Source organism: Eublepharis macularius, chromosome 5 (genome assembly GCF_028583425.1).
Source record: "Eublepharis macularius isolate TG4126 chromosome 5, MPM_Emac_v1.0, whole genome shotgun sequence".
Taxonomy (NCBI): Eukaryota; Metazoa; Chordata; class Lepidosauria; order Squamata; family Eublepharidae; genus Eublepharis; species Eublepharis macularius.
In genome coordinates this window covers 59,692,438-59,715,582 of record NC_072794.1, presented here as the reverse complement: position 1 = coordinate 59,715,582, position 23,145 = coordinate 59,692,438, and the positions used below count along the sequence as shown (strand labels likewise).

At 41.8% G+C, this 23,145-nt stretch overlaps 1 protein-coding gene across 1 annotated transcript in view; it reads right to left on the bottom strand.

Moving 5' to 3' along the window:
- DDAH1 (dimethylarginine dimethylaminohydrolase 1) overlaps positions 1-4,510 on the bottom strand; it is an 84,228-nt gene extending 79,718 nt beyond the window's left edge. The window contains exon 1 of the mRNA XM_054981720.1: positions 4,053-4,510. Coding sequence (XP_054837695.1) covers positions 4,053-4,358 — 306 coding nt within the window. The 5' untranslated portion in view covers positions 4,359-4,510. The remainder of the gene's footprint in view (positions 1-4,052) is intronic.
- Between the last annotated feature and the right edge of the window lie 18,635 nt (positions 4,511-23,145).

Here is a 23,145-nt window from a genome sequence, read left to right as displayed (position 1 = left end):
TCCAGTGAAGTACCCCAGGGCTTGGTTCTGGGCTCAGTGCTTTCCGCTATTTTTATAAATGATCTGGCTGAGGGTGTAAAGGGATTACATTAAATCTGCAGATGACACTAAACTAGGAGGAACAGAAAATATTCTTGAAGACAGAGATAAGAATTTAACAAGATCTGAACACACTTGAAAAGTGGACAAATTTGATTAAGATGCCATTTAACAAGGATAAGTGCTGGATTCTGCACGTGGGTAACAAAAATGCAAAGCATGCATACTGGATGAGGGATACAATTCTGGGTAGCAGTGTGTGTGAATAAGATCTTGGAATATAGGTGGATCAGAAGCTAAATATAAGCAGTCAGTGTGGTGCAGCAGCAAAAAAGTCAAATGCAATCTCGGGGTGTATCAATGAAGGCATAATGTCCAATTCACAGGATGTCACTGTCCCACTATATACCACAATGGTCAGGCCCCATCTGGAGTATTGTGTGCAGTTCTGGAGGCCTCATTTCAAAAAGGATGTGGACAAATGGGAACGGGATGATCAGGGGCCTGGAGGCCAAGCCCTACGAGGCAAGACTAAGGGACTTGGGAATGTTCAGTTTACAGTAGAGGGGGTTGAAGAGAGACATGATTTCTCTCTTTAAATATCTAAAAGGCTGTCACTTAGGAGAGGTAAGGGAGCTGTTCTTTTTGGCAGCAGAGGATAGGACTTGCAATAATGGGTTTAAACTACAGGATAGAAGATACTGGCTAGATATTAGGAAAAACTTCTTCATGTTAAGAGTAATTCAACAGTAGAATCAGCTGCCTAGGGATCCCCCTCACTGGCAGTCTTCAATGGGTGGCTGGATGAATACTTGTCGGGGATGCTTTAAGCTGTTGTTCCATTGGGCAGGGGGTTGAACTAGATGGTCCGTAAGGCCCCTTCCAACTCTTTGAGTCTATGATTCTATGTATCATTCCCCAGTGATGCCTGAGGTGCCTGTTCCTTGGAAAAAAGAGGAAAAGGAGAAAGAGTTGGCAATTGGTGAAGGTATGCTCTACTCTTTAGGGAACTTTATTTGGATAAAGGACCAAAAGATGTCTACACCCAACACAGGATGTAACCCAGCTTTTCAAGAACACACTTTTTTAAACTTGTAATTAGAATACGCTGCTCATATAGCTTTTAAAAACTTTGCATTTAGTATATGTGTAAGCACTGTGACCCCGGCACAGAACCCAGTCCTATACACCTGCATGAGTTTCTGTTCTGGGTCTGCCTTCAAAACCAGAACCTGACTCAAGCAGAGTGCAGTAGGAAACCTCTTGTGAGTTTGGCTAATTCCGCCATCTTTCTTCATCAGCAGTAACTGAGCAATCCCAGCACACCTATATTCACTGCTGACACATGAGGGCTTATCTGATCATGCAGAGGTTGTCTAGAAGGATGCAAAGCCAGAGCAGTGAACTATGCAGAAATATAACACTTTGTGAGTAACAGGAGTTTTAATGCCTTTCTCACAGCATACTAACAATCCTCTTGCAGCACAGAGTTCTATCATTTCTGATGTAGCTGTTATCTTATTGAAGTCAAAGGCACATTTTTCAAATATTTGAAATGCTGTATAATTAAATGAGATTTAAATACACAACTGTCTCTGGATATACTTTTTTTTTTTTGCTGATTTTCAGCAGCTGGTATGGCATGGGAGACCTTTGTTATATTTTGCTGTTGTATTATTAAACAGCCCAGTTTTTCTTAGCCACTAATCTGCTTCAGCCATTTCCCAAATCAGACTCTGCTGACTGCTTTTATTTCATTTTCTGGTTGGCTGATCTCCTCCCTGCCTGTCTGAACCAATTGCTTAGGTGGTTCCTGACATGACCGTCTTATGCCCTGGAAACCAATTACAGCTCACGGGGGCACATCAGTGCACTGAAACCAAGTAATGCAAAATACACTTGGATTTGCTCCAACTTATATGTGAGAATATTAAAAAAAAACTGCACAAGTACAGCACACTAAAGCAAACTTTGGAAAATCTGTACTATAATATAAAATGAAAAATGTATAATATAAAATGAAAAATAATATAAAATGAAATAAAATATTTAAAGGCTCAGATTCCTGCAAAACCGTCTACTTTTAAAAAACCTTTCACATCATTTATACTCATCTTTCTCTTCAATTAAGATCCAAAGTGGCTTACATCATTCTCCTCACCTCCATTTTGTCCTCACAACAACCCTGTGAGGTAGGTTAGACTGAGAGTGTGTGACTGGCCCAAGGTTGCCCAGTGAGCTTCCATGGCAGAGTAAGTATTCAAATCTGGGTCTCCTAGATCCTGGTTCATCACTCTGGCCACTATGCCATATTCTCTCTGCTTCAATCTACTTCTATGGTTTTCCAACATGGGAGTCTAAAAATGACCCAAGAATTACTCAATGAAGGAAAGAATTCTCAACAAATATGTTGTGTACTACCAAATTAGTAAGTGAAGTCTGCATTTATGTAAGATATTTAATATTTCCCAATTTGAGTATCCTTCCTTTACAATGTGTGATCATGCAAAGAATCTTATACATAACACGGCAATAACACCTGCTTGAAGCCATTTTTAGTGAAGAATATTATGACTCAAAGAAAACAATAATTATTAATTTATGTGTAAATGCAGGATATATCGGTTTCATATCTGCTGCTGAAAGATGTGTAAAAAACCTATGCCTCATTTAAAGAGAGAAATTAATTTTAATTTCAAGTTACCAAAGAACCGAAAGCTGTTAAGGAATTGAAAAAGGCACACATTTTAGTAAAACCAAACACAAACATACTGGTGTGGCTGATGAAGCATCTTTAAACTTTCTGTGGTTGTGTGCAGAAATACAATATGACTGCAATGAACTGTCAAGCTAATAATGTGAATGTGTGTATTGTTTCAAAGACAAACTATACTAATCAAAACGGCTAGTCCAGTGTGACAACTTCCCTACATATGTCCCTTTACTTCCAAAGCAATATCCATCTGAGTTTTGAAGAACCTTGTTCAAAATTTGCAGAAAATGTGTCAGTTCAGCAATATCCATGTCCAACTTTTGTACCATCCATTCAAGTGCAGATTTCTTTTTAATCCTGTGAAGATTCCTGAAGTTTTTAACTATTTGTGATAAATATGAGCATCAACCTTGATTTGGCTTCATTAAAAAGAATCCTGCTGTGATTTACTCTGAAGCAAACACAAGCCACTGATACTTCCTAAAAGCATGTGTGCAAGACCGTATTCCCACCCGCCTGCTAACTTTAAAAAACTCATCACTTCTAAATTGAGAGGGAGGAAAATGCAAAGAAAGGAGCCAAATTATCTTTTCACGCCAAGCAAATGCAGTTCCTTCTAAAACAAACCATCACAAAGCATCTGGGCTCAGCATCCCCCTTCCACAAATGAAAACTGACTGTGATTCATGGCAAGACAATGCTAGTTTCAGAAATATTTTTCCCCACCCTCACCCTAATTTGCAGATATTGTGCAAGCCTGATGAAAGATGAATAACAGGAGGGCTTCTGAGTTAGCAATGAACATATGGGGTGGGGAGAGACACTGTATTTGCATTAAGCATCTTGGTCCTCCCCTCTGCCGTTCTGTCTTCTGCCTCCCCTCCTCCCAGCCTGCCACGCCTTACAGTACCGCACTCCACACCCAAAGAAGTCGCCTTCAGGAGCGAGCTGTCAGGGCTCCTTGTGATTCCACCCCCCACCCCACCCCGCGCCTTGCTTTAAGCCCATGTCTTTGCATCCTCCACAAGCTTTTCTTTCAGGTCCTATCAATGTCACTGACAGGAAACGACCGCCTGCTTCGCTGTGCTGGGAAACGAACCGGCCCATCCCAAGATGCAGCGGCAGAAGCCGGTGCCGCCGCCGCCCAGGCGCTTCCCGCACCCGACCTGCCCTCCCAGTCTCAACACCTTCGGCTGGGCTGGGAAGTTGCCTCGGTTATCAGCCAGGAGGCAGGGAAGAAGGACCCGCTCTTTCCTCAGTTCTTCCCCTGCCCCACCCCGCAGCCTGCACACCACGGTACCTCTTTCCTTCTGCTGGGCGCCCCCGGGCGCGTGAGGAGAGCTGTCTCCTCGCACACGACGGCCACGTCTTCCACAAAGACACAGTCCGGCAGGCTCTCGTCGGCGGGCAGCTCCAGCACCTGCAGCCCGAGCTTGGTCTTCAGCACGCCGACCAGGAGCTGGTACTCCCGCTCGGCGCGCGCGAAGTCCACCTCCTTACCCTTCTCTCGCCTCAGCGCCTGCTGGCACAAGGACTCTGGCAGAGCCCGCACCACGGCATGGCTGCACCGTCCGAAGCTCGAGATGCTGCTGCTCAGCCCTGCCATGTTGCCGGAGGGACAGTAAGAGGGAGAAGGGCAGCCGCGGCGGGAGAGCACCAGGCACCACAGCCCGCCTCCTCGTCTGGCTTCGCGCGCAGCACAGCACAGCACAGTACAACAGGCGCAGCGGCGGCCAAGCGTCTTTCTCCCCCCCCTTTCCCGCTGAAGCGCCCTCCTCCCTCTGAATGGGAGGAGGTGGGCGCACGCGAGAAGCTGAAGCTCCTTTGGATTGGCCAAGCGGCACCAATATTTCCAATAGTCCGCATTCAAAGGAGCACTCATTGGCTAGCTGTTTTGGTTGGAGTATCTGATTGGTTCAGACTGTAAAAAAAAATTTACCTGTGCTTTGGTCTGCAACCTTGCAGGACCTTGTTAGATACCTGCCAACTGCACTCTGTTCGATAGGTCAGTTTACATAATCGCTGGTGCTGATGATTGCAATTATACCTAAGGCAAGATATAAAGACAGTTTCAGTGTATTTTTTTTGTTCAGATGCATACATTCAAAGCAAACCAGTTCCATTTTTTAAAGCTTTCAGGCCCACACAGGTTCTTCATCAGGGTGACATTTGGACACTTACATGTTTACAGGGCACCTGTTGTCCCCTTTCCTGTTATTTTAACTATAATAAATTTTACTGTACTGTTATTTTCATGTATTTATTTGCATAGGTTGGAGGCGACTTGAGGGCACATCACACACACGCACACAGTTATGCAAAATTCCAATAAATTTGCAGTGCAATCCTAAAAAGAGTTATTCCAGTCTAAGCCCATGAGTAACTCGCTGTTCTTAGAATTGCACTGGAAAAGTTTTTTAAATGACATTCTGGCAGGAACTTGACCTTAGCTCCCCACACCGCAAAGGCTGGTGGTAGTTTCAACAGTGACCCTTGTGATCTGTACATTCATTCCAGGGTGTTTTTTTGAAGTTTTTGCTTTTTTTTAAAAAAAAAAAACAGAACTGACAAGAGATGACAGTGAGAGTGAGGGACGAAATGCTGTTAAAAATGAATTTCATCTCATAACCTTAATTTCTTCATTTATCTGGAAAATCCCACCTTTCTTGCTTTCAGAACCTATTTGTAGTGGATTAAAATACTTTTAGAAATTGTCAGAATATTTCTCCTGTGCATTAAAAGCAGCGATAAGTATATGTGCAATGTTTTGTCAGTATCCCATAGCTACTCATTCTTTACCCACTTTCAGCACAGGATCTAAGAGATTCATCAGTATATACTGGGCTTGAGAATTTCCCTATGTGTAACTAAAGTGTTTGCACCTGTTAAATTTATCCCCATCTCTACTTTCAGATACATTAATTAACTCCATTGTTTTTGCAAACTTTAAGTCTTACAAGCTTTTTATGTACTCTGTACTGGAGATCTATGGATGCCATTTTCATCGTTCAGATACGTGAGAAAGAATCTCTTGAGAGGTTCTCTCAGAGTTCAACTATTTTCATGCCACCATCAACCTGAGCATGAACCAGTCTGTGTAACCAGACACCACTGTGCAAGTATATAATGGACACACAAAAACCATCTTATAGGCAAAAAAACATTGATCATCCTCCATACGCACATGTTTCTATCTACCATCCTCAACAAACAATCATCTATAGTCAAGCATTATATTACAACTGCATTTGCTCCAATCCCTCTCACCTGAAGGATTCACAAATGGCATTGTTATGATTACAATATCCATCCAGTGAAGAAAACACAGACAAAAGCCAAACTTGTACATGGAACCAGCTGCTATAAGGAGGTCAAAAGGAGATAACACTACTGATTGTCATCTTTGGCTCACAACTCAAACAAATCCAATGAATCACCAATTATTAGCAACCCACTCTGGAGAATTATATTTCTCACTCACATGACTGCGGTGGCAGAATTTATCCTGTTAACAGACAGTATCCCCCTCCTAGCCCCAGCCTAAAGCAGCTTATCACCAACAGCTATGAATCACTCAAAAGAGGCACAATCCCAGGAATCAAACCATACACCACACCCAGATGCCATTTTTTTCCACATATACCCAGACTATATTATTACAGGACCCAATAACATCAGCCATATCATTTTAGCCTCAGCCACTTGCTCATCTTCCAATTTAATGTATGCCCATCATACATTAAAAATGCCTTTCTGATCTCTATATCAGACAAACAGTGCAGTGGTTGTTGTGGGTTTTCTGGGCTGTATTGCCGTGGTCTTGGCATTGTAGTTCCTGACGTTTTGCCAGCAGCTGTGGCTGGCATCTTCAGAGGTGTAGCATCAAAAGACAGAGATCTCTCAGTGTCACAGTGACACTGAATAACCTGACTGAAGAAAAATCAGAAATTTATTTATTTCGGGTGTGAAGTAGAAAACTTGTATCCCAACCAAACATCACTCAATCATATCTTGTAAGATTTTTGTTTAAAATCAGTCTAATCACTTCTGAAATTATTAAGTATAAAAGAATCACAATGATACAAAAACTACTAGCATATGTCAATGGAATTAGAAATAGAAAAGTATACATGTCTCATTCTATTTTAAATTTAAAAGATAAAATATAATTTCTCACCAAAGTGCTTTCAGAAAGATTCGGTTTCGTTTTCCCGGCCATGTCGGATGCTCCTCTCAGCAGGGCCGATTCCAGACGGCCCTCTGCCTCCCGAAACGTTGCGCGTCGTCGCGCGAGAAAACGTGATATTTTGCATTTTCCGCGCGACGACGCGCAACGTTTCGGGAGGCAGAGGGCCGTCTGGAATCGGCCCAGGTCTGGGAGGAAACGTCCGAGCAGCCTGACCGGGCGGTTGACCCGTGAGGGCTAACCCCCAGGACTCCCAGTGAGGGAGCGAGGGGTCCGGAGCGCTGCGGGAAGAGCCCCCTGAATGCAATGCAGGGGGTAAATTGCCCGTTTGCTCCAACGGAGGCCAGCAGACTGGCGCAGCGCCTCGCGTGCTACCGGGCCATAGAGAACGGCAATAAGCAGATTTAAGGTGAAAGCCTGTAAGTAAGCGAATCCCTTCTGATTTTTAAGCGTATGTGAAGGATTGGTGGGAGCTGAAGCTAAGAAGGCGCGGATTTCTTCCCCCTTTACCGAGTTTCGGAACTCAGTTGGCGTCCCCCCCCCAAGATGGCGACGAAAAAGCAGAGCCCAGCAATGAGCAAATCGGTGATGGCGACGCTACAGGGGAAGGGGGAAACCTTGGAAGAGTTGGTGAGACGAGCAGTTTTCGATGCTGTGCAGCCCTTTGTAGCGAAACTGAATGAAATGGGGCAAAAGGTTGATTCAGTGGAGAGCGAGGTGAAAGCCATTAAAGAAACAGTGACCGGAGCAGAGCAGTCTGCGCACGAGAACGCAGTACTCATGAAAGCAACAAGTAAGGAAGTGAAGCTTTTGGAGAATCAATTAATAGGATTGCAAGTGGACCGTGCCCAAACGGTACTGCGTCTTCAGAATGTAAAAGAGGAGGAAAATGAAAATTTAAAAGATGCGGTGTCTGGACTTTGGGCGACATTCACAGAGGCAACTAAAGAAGAGTTAAAAAGCGACATCTTGGAGGTCCGGCGGACATCTTCAAAGTATGTAATGAAGCGGCAGCTGCCTCACGAGATTATTATTGACTTTTCATCTAGGAAGACTCGGGACACCATTTTATATAATTCGTACAATGTGGACTTGGATTATTTGGGCAACAAGGTTAAAATTTTGAAGGATGTTCCATTTTTGGCTCGTAAAAGAAGATTCAAGTATAAAGGACTTGCGGCTTTCTTGAGGAAATGTGATGTGAAATATAAATGGTTGTTTCCAGAAGGCGTTTTGTTTAGTTATAAGGATCAAACTTATAAGATTACATCGGAAGCCCAGCTGACAGACTTTTTGTTCAACCATCAGGAGTTCCATCAAGATGAACGTCCAAAGTCTGAAGGGGAAGGTGGGGGGGGAGGAGAGAGCGGGCACAGCTGCTCCAGCTGCGCAGAGAGAATTGAGACCGAGACGCAAGGGGGGGGGGGGAAGAAGATCTGATCCTGAACATGGCTTGTACTGTATAAGATCTACTAATCTGATCGCATGTTAGAAAGTTAACTTTTAAGAAAAATTGCAGCATGAAGGGAATACAAGAGATGTAGTGTAGTGTTTATTGTTTGTATATTGCTTTTCCCCTTTTCCCAGCCCCCCTCCCCTTTCCCCCTCCCTTTTCTTTCCCTTGTATTTTTGTAGTTTTTTGTAGTTTTCTATGTTAGATATTAAAAATAAAAATTTTCAAAAAAACAAAACAAAGTGCTTTCAGAAAGATAAGATCCTCTCACACAACCCTGATTTATGTTTTTAAGAGCATGGCTACCTTATATATGTCCAATTATGTGATGCTCATATGGCTGTATTAAAATAATCTACTTTGTCTCCTCTGAATATTGATTGTCATTTTCCCAAGAATAATTATTTCAAAACCATTCAGTTTATTCTGTTTGATCTGAGATTTTGATTGGGTGTACAGCCACCTGTTCATAATCTTTCTCAAGGATGAAACAGTGAGCCATGCTGATACAGCAACCAACAAACATGGATGCTGAAAATTTCAGGCTTGCTGTTCTTTAAATCTATAGTATTAACAGTCAGAGTCTGTACCGCACCCACCTCCTGCCAGACCATCTTATTAAAATCTATCAGTCCATGTCGCAGGAGAAAAAGAAACATGAAAATTAAGAAAAATCAATTAATTGAAGTAAATTTTTAAAAAAACTTTCATTGTGGTAGAAGCAAAAGCAATAACAATAGTGGTCAGTCATAGTAGGTTAAAAACATTCTAGTCTGGACTCTCCCCTTCAGCTTGAAAGGAAATAAAATTCCTGCTGATTGCATGGAGAGAATAATGCATACCTTGATCTTCTTCCAGGACAGTTATCTGTGAAATGTATCCATCATTTGAAGATCATGAATTCACAGCTATCATACTTGCCTCCCACAGTTCCAAGAACTTTGATAAACCAGACATCTCTACGTTTCATCTCTTGTACTCAAAGGATATCAGAATTCAGTCAGAGAATTCCATCAACTTGACATCAGTATGGATTCCATCTTTTATCATTTTAAAATCATTCTCCTGTAAATAGAGCAACATCTGTAAGAAAGAACTACTATATACAAGACCAAAAGAAAATGAATTGACTATTGTGCTTTAAAAATCTTGAAAAAACATGCTTATTTCCAAAAAATAAAAAATAAAAAGACTCTTGCTATCATTAAAATTGGCCAAAAATTAGTAATAAAAGTTATCAGTAGTTTCAATAGTACTTCCATTCAGTTGAGCACTTGCTTTTAAAACTGACACAAAGATATAACCGAATTAAAATCACAGTCTTCAGTTAAAATCTTAAGAAACTTTCCATTTATAGGTGAAATATTTCATAATGAAATCACCAAACAAGAAGTAGCAGAGTTACAGTTCTCATAAAGATCTAGGAACCCGACTTATATTTCTTTCAAGGTTGCTAATTGATAGCACCCAGTTTTGTTATTGGAGCACAGTAGCTTTAAGAAAACGGAAATCTGAATGTATCAACTGAGCTTCAAGATGAGGATATAATATAATTACACAACACTCAATTTCTTTAATCTATACCATTAATAGTCAGAGCCCATAAAAATACCATGTACAACATTGTTTAACATGTCATGTTTAATTCTTATGCTTTCTTCAGATGTCAGTTGTTTCATGTTTCTGCAATCCTAGTCCTATTCATTGCTTATTAGATGCATCGTCCTATTGATTGCATTTATTTACATTGCATAACTTGCTTAATTTTTAGAGAGAAAAGTGGACTATAAATAAATTAAATAAAATTGCTGGATATAATACTTTTAGCAATAGTGTTCTGGATTTTGAATGTCTGGAAATTACATGAGACCCATGATTTGTAAAATACACAAAAGATTCATATGGAAGAAAAATATGAGTTGATACAGTTACATTTTTAAGTTTACACGATTCAGTTTCGGCAAGATAGAGTGTATTTGTTCTCCAGCTGATCTTGTTATTAGTTTAATAGAAATGTTATTCTCATATAACGTAAATCAAAATATCCCCATTTTCAACTGTCAAATATTAAAAAATATGTACTTCAATATAACTAAACACAACTTAGTCACAACTGGAACAGAAAAAGAACTCCCCCCAAGAGAAAAGGCTGTCATATTGAAAGCATTTTTGAGGCAATGATGTTACGTTGGAGAACCTTATCTAGAAATAAGGTTGGTGGAACATGATAAAGAGATCTTCAGTATATAATTATATGATACAAAGACAGCACAATAATTCTTTTATACTGTAGACAGAAAAACAGCAGTGTAATAGGTTTAAGATTAAAAAAAGAAAGAACAAACAGATTTCACACAATTTACAGGCAACATTAGCACAGCAACCAACAGTAGAATCTGCTGAATAAAGTCTTGAATTTGGACTGGGGAGATTTGGACACCCCCTTTAACTAAAGGCATTGAGTGACAGGATGACATTGAGAAAGTCCGGACCAATTCTCCACAGATAAACTATTTATTTGTTTGCTTTTAAAAAGTGCTTATATTAACGAGGCATCACGTATTTATTTATTTGTTTTGAATATACCTCATTTTCAGTAGAAACCCCAGTGTAGCTTCCCATAAAATAAAATTCACAACATACAATAAAACACAAGATATGCAAGAGACTCAAGAACAACTAGCAGATAAAAATCAAGCCAAAAGAAAGAAATATGATAACCCAAAACCCAGCATCCATAGAAACCAAAAACAAATCAACTCAGCCCCAAATGTTGCAGAGACTGTGATGGGAACTACAAAGATGTCTGGGTACCAAAGACCAGCAAGGCTTTGGAGACACCTGACAACTTTTAGGTGAAAAGCAAACTCTAAGCATGTGTCCATTATGGAATACCTAAACTGTCTGACTGCAAAGTAAAGGGCATAATTATAGTGATATGATTACTCCTAAATCTAGATAAATCTTGACCACACTGAAAAGCAATTCCACCCCTAACTAGAATGAGCACGATCAGTAGGTTCAGGAAGTATTAGATCTAATCATATTTGAATTCCCCCCAAATGTGGAAGGGCTGAAAGTTTATTATGATCTCCAGAATCTACAGATAGTAATTAACACATTTATATTAAAGAGCTAGTTCTAGACTTAATTAGATGTCAATTCCAGAACATTATAACCCATCACGAGGACTGGGACCTTCACCTGGACCAAAAGAAGAGCGCATTTTATTAAGGGACTTTTTCTCTTTTTAGTTATGTTTTCTAGTGCAACAACACAGTCAGTAAGGGCTGCTGAGCTTCATTCATTGCAATGATATGCAGTTAATAAATTTCAGTTAGCTTAGGATTTCCGCTTTTTTTATTCTATGGAGTTTTTTTATAATACAGATATAAGCACATACAAAGAACTTCAATTTTTATTTTTTTATTTATGTCATTTATAGTCTGCCTTTCTCACTGAGACTGAAGGCAGATTACACAGTATGAGATTAGTACAATCAGTATCAAGTACATTTCAATACAGTATTGAGGACATTTCATAAACAATACCATAGGGTAAATCAGGGCTTTTTTTCTGGAAAAAGTGGTGGTGGAACTCAGTGGTGGAACTCACGACCACACAATGATGTCACTTTGGGTCTGCTGAAACAAGGGGGGAGTTTTTTAAAGTTTAAATCACCCTCAGCGAAAATGGTCACATGGCCGGTGTCCCCACCCCCTGATCTCCAGACAGAGGGGAGTTTAGATTGCCCTCTGTGCACTGAAGTGATGTCATCACGCAGCACGGGGAGTGCGCGCACGCACAGTGTGCGCATGAGAAGGTCAGCCTATGGCTGCCCCAGGCACAGGCAACCCTAGATCCGGAGCTGGTTACCATAGCATAAATCAGCTATAGCGGCTGCCTCGCCAAATCCACTTCAGTCTGGTTCTGGCCTGCTTCTCCTCAAGGGGGTCTTCAAACTGGGCTCTCAAGGCTCATACAAATGCCTCTAAGTCTTGCAGCTCAGGGGCCTGCACTCCGTATAGAGTGACATACCATTTGGCTGCGGGCCCCCCAATCAGGAACCCAGGTAGCTTACCCGACTGTGCTCATTCGGGAAGGTGTGGCCCCACTCTCGAAAAAATTCCATCACCTGCATCAAGAAGAAACCCAGCTCCTCTGGGTCTCCCTTGATCCTGGCATCCAGTTTACGCCACCCCTGTGGTGGTAGAGCCACAGGGGGAACCACTGGCGGGGCGCTGGATGCTCCCCAAGGCCGTGGAACTGCAGGAAGGATCACTGGTGGGGCGGCTGGTACTCCTTGAGGTTGTGGAGCTGCAGGGGGGATCACAGTGGCCCAGCCGGCGCGGCTCGCAGCCCTGGCCCAGGTACAGTTCCGTCTCCATTCCGCTCCAGTCCAGCCTGTCCCCCGGTGGGAGGCAGTCGCCACATCAGCTCTCGTAGTCCTTCCATCACCTGTAGCATGCTGTCTAGGTCATCCAGTTCTCCTCAGATGGCTCGCATCTCGGCCCTGATGGCTTTCTGACCCCCATGGGGTTTGCTGCCTTGGGGGGTTGCTCTGGTCCGATTCTGACACGTCGTCTCCCTTCTTGTCGTCCTCTGACTCATCCTCATCTGAATGGACAGAGGGGTTTTTCTTGGGGTCAACTGGTTCACCGCCATCCCCCTTCTTCTCTTCGTCCCCTGTGCCCTCATCATCGAATTTGACGGGGACTTCCTCGGGTTTCACCAGTTTTTCAGGCTTCACCAGCTCCTCCAGCAGGTTCATCAGGTCCATTAGACTGTGACTGAATAATTAGCCTCGCCGCCTTAACTTGTCCTCTTGAGTCTCCGACTTTTGGGGCGCCCACTCACGCAGGGTGGTCAACAGCTAGTTCTGATGCATCACCTCATATTTGGGAATTGTCCCAATTCCTCCTCCCATTGATCCTTGCTCCTGAGTGGGGAGGGTGGAAGGCTTCTTTGGTATTTCTTTGGGTCCTGTACCCGTCTCACTTTGCATGGTGCAGGTAGCGAATATTAAGCCATTCGTTCCAGAGGAACAGCAGGACTTCTGCCAAAATGCCAGTTAGATCCCCAGTTACTTCGCTGAAGACACCTCAAGAGGCCAATAAAAGTTTCTTTATTAGAGATCCATCAGTATCAGTACACTCAGACTACAGCATTGGCAGAAGTGATGTAAATGGGCAAAGCAATGTTACTTATAGGGCAGGATTCCTGCCTTGGGATAAAGACCATTAGAATTTAGGTGTGCAGGGCCTAGGAGGTTGGAGCGGGTAGGGAAGGGGAAGACAAGGATGAGCTTATTTCATGTCTCAGGGAGATACAGCTCTGACTGGCATTTCAAGGACACTTTCACATGCCAGTTGAGAAAATGAAAGCAGCCACCTGCGAGATAAGCTGCTCTTGGCTACATCATCAGACAGTTACACAGATAGTTCTTTACATATTCTCAGAGGCCCAGAGTACAGAGTATAGAGAATAATAGACATACATGGCAGATCAGCAGGGCACATCTGACACCAGGGCACATTCTTTGATGCCCACTTCTGTTTCTAAACGCCTCAACAGGATGGCATGGTCTACTGAGTCAAAGGTTGCCCAAAGGTTGCAGATAAATCCAATAGAAGCAATAAAGAGGAATGGCTTTTGTCTATATTCAGATGGAGATCATCCACTAATGCTACTAGTGCTGTCTCTGTCCCATGCCCTGGTCTGAAACCTGACTGGAAAGGGTCCAGAGCACTAGAGTTATCCAAGAAGGTCTGGAGTTGGTTAGCTACTGCTCTCTCAATCACTTTGCACAGAAAGGGCACATTAGAGACTGGGCAATAACTGGCCACAGCATTTTTGTCTAGGGATGGTTTTTTAAGTAGCGGACGGATAACCACCTGTTTGAGCTGCTGGGGAAAGCTGCCCTGAGTTAGTGATTGATTTACAATAGACCTCAGTGGTTCACTTGTGGTCCTTACTTGAAGTTAACAGCCAGGATGGGCAAGGATCGAGCGCACAAGTAGTGGTTTTCATGGACATCAAGATCCTGTTATCTGTTATTGTGGCTGGTTCAAAGCAATCCAAATGTAAGCTGGATGATGCATTTATCATTTCTTCTATCTCGCTTGCATTGCAGCTAGCATCTAGATCAGAGCATATTCGTGCTATTTTATCAGCAAAAAAATTAGCAAAGGCCTCGCAGCTAATTGTCTGTTCCTGAGACTGTAAAGGTTCAGATTTAGGGGTTAGGAGGCATCTGGATATCTTAAACAATTGGGATGGTCATGAACTAGCTGACACAATAGTTGCCAAAAAAATAACTTTTCTTTGCCGCTTTCATTTACACTTCATAGGTCCTCCAGTGGGTTCTGTAGCATATTGTATCTGCTTCTGTGCGAGTTTTTCGCCAGTGCCTTTCTAGATGTCTTCCAACTCTCTTTAAGTCAACTAGCTCCGTGGTAAACCATGGGGCCAGCATCCATCCCAAGGGCCGGAGTAGTCGATAAGGAGCAATGGTGTCATACCTAGATAGTGCTTATCATTAGCATGCTAGCCACATGTGTGTCACTATAGCTTCCCTGGCAACCCTGGGCCTCTCACAAATAGTGACAGGCCCTACACATTTCTTCCAAGCAGAAATAAATTGCAAATGTCAGGCAAACTGGTTCATCTTGCTTAAACACCTTCAGCCAGTCATTCTGATTGTTGCTACTCCAAACAAGGAAGTAGAATCAAAGGGGTGATCGCTGACAGTACTATCAAATTAATCACTTTGGCTTCCCACTTGCTTGTTTTCCTTCTTTGATGCTTCTAGTGCTGGAGAAGCTGGACATTTGGAACTGTGTTTAGAAGCAGCACAGGTACTTATTTTACCTAATGTGGTATGATAAATCCATCATCTTTTTCTCCTGCTATTTCTCACATTCAGATGGTGTAGCAATTTCTGCAAATTTACAGTGAAGGAGGTATTGAACGGGAAGGAAAAAAACCCTGCTGTAAAAGATAATTCTTTAGAAATCAGCTTCTGACAGCATCACTTTGTATATGTACAATCAAACCAGAGGGAATATATAAAACTGTGAAGCACTGTGAATACTTAAATTACAGTTCAATGATTAAAGGTAGGATAAACACTGGGGATTCTTTGATCAAAAGTCTTGGGCAGCTAAAAGCAAAATGCTGCTGTTCAGGACCAAAATTAGGCCAAGAATGCCTGAAGCAGAAATAAGTGAGAGGGGACTACTATTTCAGAATACAGGGGGAAGGATCACCTTTTTGAATGCTTTTCCATGCTTTAAAGAAGACTCCCAGCAAATAAAACCTGGAAAAGGTAAAACGTATTCTCTCTACTATGCTTGTTCTCTAATTGCAGACTTTTTTTAAATAGAAGGAAGCATTCAGAATGTAATTCCCCATTTGTAGTCTGACGTGGTACTTACAGTCCACTCCATCACCGAACCACAGAGATATGAAAGTGAGACTTCTAGGAACTCATCCCTTCCATCACCTTTCCATCACCTGCTCATCCAAACAAGAGTGCATCAAAATGTGACACAAAGTGCACCATTATTATAAATATTACACCAATACTACAAATGTGACACAAAGTATTTCAGAACTGTGAAACTTTGGGTAATAATATGATGGCACTGATGGCATTATTATCTAGTGGACAGGTGCATTTCCAAAGTGAAAGCTTGGCAATATCTTAAGGGATGTTGCTTGGCAACAGCATAAAGAAGTCATCATAAGGTTTTCAGCTTCTTTGATGATCTGGTCATATTCCATGTGGGTGGACTGCTGGCCAGAATTCATACACTTCTTGCAAAGATTGAAAAGAATATTATTGAGTTTTCTGTCTGATTGCTGTGAATGGGTCTCACTGTGGTTTGCCTGAAGTTACTCTAAATAGGAATCAGAGATTTGTCACAAATGAACTTTAATGCTCTTTAATAATGATAATGGATCTATCCCGAATGGGCAATTCATCTGCGAGAGTGGGGTTTGAGATAAGTGCTTAGATATATGTGTGAGAAACAAAAGTTTTGAAGCTGGAGTAGACAGAGAGAGCTGTGATTTTGCAGAAGGTGAAGTGCCTGGGGTGCAGAACCTGATGTGTGGTACTTTGTAGGAATGCCTGTTCACTTCCTTTTATTCTCTGCTTCTATATTTTTATACAAAACAAATATTACAAAGATACCATGAAATCCAACAAGAAAAGCCATATTGTTGCCTTTTATTAATGATGACATTCAAAACAATATAACATAGTATGCAAGCTTTCAGGTTCTTGAGAATGCTTTATCAAGCTAAAATGTTTTTTAAAAGGGGAGGGGAGATATTTTAGGCAATGATTATAAGATCTCTCCATCCTAGATAGATTTTTTTATTTACTCTAATGGATGTAGGATGTGGCTGTTGCCATTCTAGGAAGAAGCAAAAAATGGATATTATCCAACCAAAAGCATAAAGACAAGCAGTTGAGCAAATTACTCCCTGACATCAAATTTGTTTGTTTGTTTATAGTCCACCTTTCTCACAACAGATTGCATACAGTTCTCTTAAAAGCCTGAGAGCTCAGCAGAAAACCATGATAGTCTTTATATTAACAATACTGGAAGGATAATTTTAATTGATATGGAATTCCAATCTCCAAGGACACAGAATCCTTGGAGGTTTGTGGTATACTGTACAACCATCTCATATGACCCTTGTCCTTTCTAGCTCATTAAATCTGATGGGAGAAGGGCTAGTTGACTAGATCCAAGAGTTAATGCCTCCTTAATGGAGACAGTGTTTGCCGCAGCCTTGAAACAGACTGTGGTGCACCCACTTTTAAAGAAGTCTATCCTGGATCCAAGAGATATTAATAACTATCAACCAGTCTCAAAAGTTCCATTCCTGAGCTTAGGTTTTGTTTAATCTAATATATATTATTTATTTTACTAGTGTGTTAAGACAGTTAAGAATAGAAAAGGGGATATAAGTTGTAGATTCAGACAGCAGGTTGGATAACTGTTGGAAGTCTTAGATTAAGGGGGGAGGGAAAAGGGTGGGAGAACATGGAAGCTAGGGTTTTAATTGAAAATCTGTAATATTAATTTTTACTCACCCAATAAACATTTCTTTTAAAAAAAAGTTCCATTCCTGAGCAAGGTGATTGAAAGGGTAGTGGCTGGACAACTTCAAGCTTTCCTGGATGAGGCATATTGTTTAGATTCTTTCCAATCTTGTTTGAGGCCTGGTTATGAGAATGAAACAGGCTTGATCGCCTAGGTGGATGAAATGTGTTGGGAGATGGGCAGGGGGAGTGGAACTCTGTTGGACCTTTTAGTGTCTTTTGATACCCTCTCTCATAGCATCCTTCTAGACTGCCATGCTGGGCTGGAATTGGTAGGCACTATTCTGTAATGGTTCCAATCCTACCAAGATGGTAGGCTTCAGAAAGGAGTGCTGGGGGACTGCTGGTCAGGCCCTTAGCCTTGGCCTGTGGGGTCCCGGAAGGCTCTGGCCTATTTCTCATGTTTCTGAATATCTACATGAAACTGCTGTGAGGTCACCAGGAGATCTGGGCTGGGTTGTCACCAATAACAACACTTAGCTCTATCAGCTGATCCCAAGGAGGCTGTAGAAACCCTGAACCAGTGCCTGGAGGCCATTTTAGAGTGGATGCAGGCTAATAAATGTAATCTGAATCCTGACATGAAAAAGTGTTATTGGTAAGCAGGTGGTCTGACCCAGAATTTAAGGTGTCACCTTTTCTGGATGGAACTACACTCCCCTTGAAGGAACAGGTATGTAGTTTGGGGGTGCTCTTGGACCCAGTCCTACTGCTGGATAAGCAAGTGGCAGCTGCGGCCAGAGATGCCTTTTGCCAGCTTCAACTGGTTAGTCAGCTGTAGCCTTTCCATGATAAGAAAGATCTGGCCACTGTGCTATGTGTAGGGTTGCCAGCCTCCAGGTGGTAGCTAGAGATCTCTCGGAATTACGACTGATCTCCAGGCCAAAGAAATCAGTTCCCCTGGAGAAAATGGCTGCTTTGAAGGGTGAACTCTATGGCATTATATCCCACTGAGCCTCCTCCCCTCCCCAAATGCCACCCTCTCTAGGCTCCACCCCTCAAATCTCCAGGAATTTCCCAACCTGGTCCTGGCAACCCTAGCTACGTGCTTTGGTTACATCTAGAACAGATTACTGCAATTTGCTCTACGTGGGGCTGCCCATGAAAAGTGTTTGGAAACTTCAATTGGTGCAGAATGCTTCATCCAGGATGTTGACTGGAATGGGTACAGGAAACATATCACTCCAGCTTTGGCTTGCCTATGTTGGATCTCAATCTGTTTCCGGATACCATTCAAGGCACTGGTGCTAAGATTTAAAGCCCCCTATGGGTTGGGACCAACATACCTGAAGGACTGCTTACAACCTTATGAATCTACCTGACCACTGAGATAATCTTTGGAGACCCTGCTTTGGGTGCCCTCACCTTCCAAGATTAGGTGGGTGGGAACCTGGGAAAAGACCTTCTGAGGGCCAAGCTACACATGACGAATGACACTTGAACAGCAAGTGTATTTCTCCCTGTTCACTTGCCCTCCACTCAATCCACTTGCCGTTCAAGTGTCATTCGTCATGTGTAGCTTGGCCCTCAGTGATGGCATCAAAACTCTGGAACTCTTTTCCCAGGGAGATTCACTTGTTCCCCTCTGTTGTTTTCTCTCAGTGGGGAAGACTTTTTTGTTTCCCTCAGAGATTCTTCCTCTCTCCCCAATATTTTAACAGTTGTTTTTACCTTTTGTTTTTATTTTAAATTCTGGTTTTAAAGTGTTTTAATGATACATTTATGTGTTGGTTTATGGCCTTTAAGATTGTATTTTAAGTTGTATGCTTTAAGTTTGTTAGTTGTCTTGGTGGCCCTGTGAGGGCAGAAAGGGGGGAGGAGTAAAAATTATTAATAAATATTAACAACCATAATAAAATTATGTATGCATTTTTAATACATGAGGATCACCCCCAAGTACAAGTTCTTTTTTGAATCAGACCAAATTGAACAATGGATGATGAAGAGACTGTAGTTAGGGAAAGAAAGGGGAAAAACACATTTTTCTATTGATTTTCTAATTAAATCATGGTATACCAACATTTGACATTGCTAGGATTTGACAGGACAGCCAGTGCTAATCTTAGCCAGTTTCTAGTAAAAAAAGGGTACTTCTGAGCTCTTTTAAAAAATGAGCATTTTTAAAAAATGTAATGCACAGCCAGGGCCGGATCTACATATTTTTTGAGGGCGGGCAAAAGTGAAAAATGGCACCCCCTTATATTTTTTCTTTATATATACATATATGATCAATGTTTTAATATCGATATATAATAAACAACTCTTAAACCACAGAATAAATTGCGTTGACTTCTATGAATTGTTAATAATAACAACTTTACATTATCTCATCCATCATTAGCTAAGCATTCCTCCTAGAATTCCTTTTGTTGTAGAGAGCCAAGGGAGTTCATAGGCAGACATGCATGTTAGATATTAGGAAGACAGAGTTTAAGGAACTCAGAGGCCTGACGAGAGTCATTCCATGGCAAAAAATACTGGAAGGGAGAGGAGCAAGCGAAGGGTGGGCTCTCCTAAAACAAGAGCTATTGCAAGCTCAAGCTGTCAATGTTCCAGTAAGACAAATGTGGTAGGGAACTCACAATGTCAGGGGAAATTTAAACTCCAACAATGGAAGCCCACTACCCAAATAAAGAAAATAGATTCAAATTCTTAATTCTAGAAAAATAACATTTATTGATTAGGCAAGGCAAGTTTCTGACACCCAAAAGAATCCTCAGCTGATGCAAAGTAGAGATATATGAAAAGTAAACTCTCTTGCTAGGGCATCATGTCCTTAGGAGAAAATGCAGATAACTACTTAACTTCAACTAAAAGTGAACTTTTCTGGCTTTTTTTCCTGCAAAACTTCTCACAGCATCATCATAATTTATGGTATTCGCCACACCACTTTCAATAGACAATATAGCCAGTCTTGACAAACACTCCTGATACATTGCTGACCTGAGGTAATCTCTTTTGGCTGGAGATCAGATCTAATTCTGGGAGATTTCCAGCCTGGAAGCTGGCAACCACCATACCATAAGGCTGAATGCTAAGGACTGTTCTTACTAGTGGTGTAAAATTTCCACAAGTTTTCAAGCCATAGGAAAAAGGTCCCCCCTCCTTTTTTTTTTTTTTGCTACATAACCTGGGAAATTTGGGGGGAAATTGATATGTATGCAATTCATTAACTTACTTTCCTGACAAATCATATCTTATTTTATTGATTTAACAACTTAGCATATAGAAGTGTGCTATGTGGAATAATTAAATTTAAAAGTATAAAGTATATTAGTATTAGTATCCCACGCCCCTACCTTCCTGCCTTGGTTTGATCATCTCCCTCTGTGCTGATCTCTAAGCAAATACAGCAAATAGAATGGTGCCTGCCAGCTGGTGGGGTGATGGAGGAGCCCCCCTCCCCCTCCATGCGCACCTTTTGGCGTGGTGGCACTTCAAGCTCTTCTCATCCCGGGCAGCAGCGCACACATGCAGAGACAGGAAAAAAGCGAGTGAGCCAGGCACAAGCGCCTATTTGCTGGGAAGAGAGGCAAATGCAGATCCCCCTCCTTGCTGGCGCACAGGCCGCTCTCTCTTTGATGGAGCAAAGGGAGGCGCCTGCTGGCTGCCAGGGCCTGGGGGGGCGGCAGTGGAGCCCTTCCCCTTCCCCTCCCCCTTCACACACACATGCCTTCTGCTGGCTGTCCCACCGTTTGGTGTGCTTTGCTCTTGAGAGTTGAGGCAGAAAAAAAAAAGAGGGAGAGCTGGGCACGAGCGACTGTTTGCTGGGGAGGAGAACTCGGATTCTTCTCTTTGCCCATTTGCCGCCCCCTCTTTGATGGCGCCCGGGGCAGGCAACCCCCCTGCCCCCCCCCCAAGATCCAGCCTTGTGCACAGCTAATGTTGGAACCAATGTATCTCTATGGTCTCTGCTACTTGAAGCAAGTGCTGTGTATCACAATACAGTTAGTATAACCAACTTAAAGGATAACTCTTATAAGTCATGGTTATTGGAAAGGGCTGTGATTCAGTGGCAGAACTTGTGCAGATGGGGCCAGATTTTATCCCCAGCATCTCCAGCTAAAGGATCTCAGGTAGCAGGTATTGAGAGACCCTTCTCGACTTCAGAACTTGGAAAATTACTACTAGTATTAAGCTAAATGAACCTAAGAATTTGGGTAAAAATAGGCAGGGTAAAATATAAAACACCCCATGAGGTAATATACTGGTGCTTATAAAATCAGATTCAGTATACGATGCCTTTGTGGCCCATTTCACCTACTATGCAGAGGCAGATCTGCTGCTGCTGATCTGCTCACCCCCGGAACAGTAGCAACCTAGGAAGTTTCTCTGCTTGAGAGGCATGTTTTCAAACATGTGCTTGCTGTATTCACACTTTGTATTTTCAGATGTGCACTTGAAACGTTATAAGTATGCATTTAAAATGCTCCAGCAGGTGAAGGCTTTTTTGTTTTGTTTGGCATTTTTTTAATCATAAATTTTATTAAAGTTTTAAAAACAGCATAAAAAGATAAAAAATTTAAAAAGTAGAAAAGAAAAAAGGAAGGAAAAAAACACAGTTATAAAGAAATAGAAAGGAATAACCTCTGATTTTTCTCTGTGATAGAGCCATATACATTACACGCTGTACACTCAATGATTACAATAAACAAAATACATTTCTTTCCCCTGTACTTATCTTTTTTACCTCTTAATTTTCAAAAGCACAAATCGTCAGTTCATTTTTTCCCGTTTCACACAAATAGTCTATAAGGCATTTCCAGGTAGCCATGAATTTAGACAATATCTTTTCGCTAATCAAAGAAGTAAATATGGCCATCTCTGCAAGCTCCATCGTCTTTACCAACCATTCCTCTGTTGTAGGCAATGTCGAAATTTCCATTTGTGAGCATGTAACAGTCTTGCTGCCATTGTTATATACAAAAACAAAGTTCCAAGAGTAACTTCTAATTGTCCATTAGTTCCAGCAAAAATAGCCCCTGGTTTCATTTGTATATTAATCTGTAAAATCTCTGAATAAATGAACGTATTGGTATCCAATTTTTTTTGGCTTTGTTACACAACTGCCATAAATGATAAAATGTCCTCTCATGTTCACATTTACAACATGTATTCAAAACATTTTTATACATTTTAGATCATTTTTCTGGTGACATATACCAATGATACATCATTTTATAAAAATTCTCTTTCAGACTAGAACTTAATGTTAATTTAAGACCCTTCAACCATATATTTTCCCATTGTTCAATTTGTATATTATATCCAAAGCTTTTTGCCCATTCAGTCATACATTCTTTAACCTGTTCTTCCTCTGTCTCCAATTTCAATAAAAAATTATATATTTTAGCAATAACATGTTCATCATTCAGATGTTTTGTCTGGCATATCCCCAGTAATTCCTCCTTCACGCCTAGAATTGCCAGGGCCACTTACTCTTCCAGCAAGAGGGATCCAGCATTCGCACTTCACAGCAGGTTGATTTAGACCCCAAATCAGCCTGCTGCAAAGCGCTGGAGTGCTCTCGGGGCAGCACAATGACGTCACTCCTGAGAGTTATGTCATTGAACCATCCCAGGAGCGCACCCAGGAGGCCTGTTCCCCCACCTTTTCCCCATGCCAGCCAGGTGAGT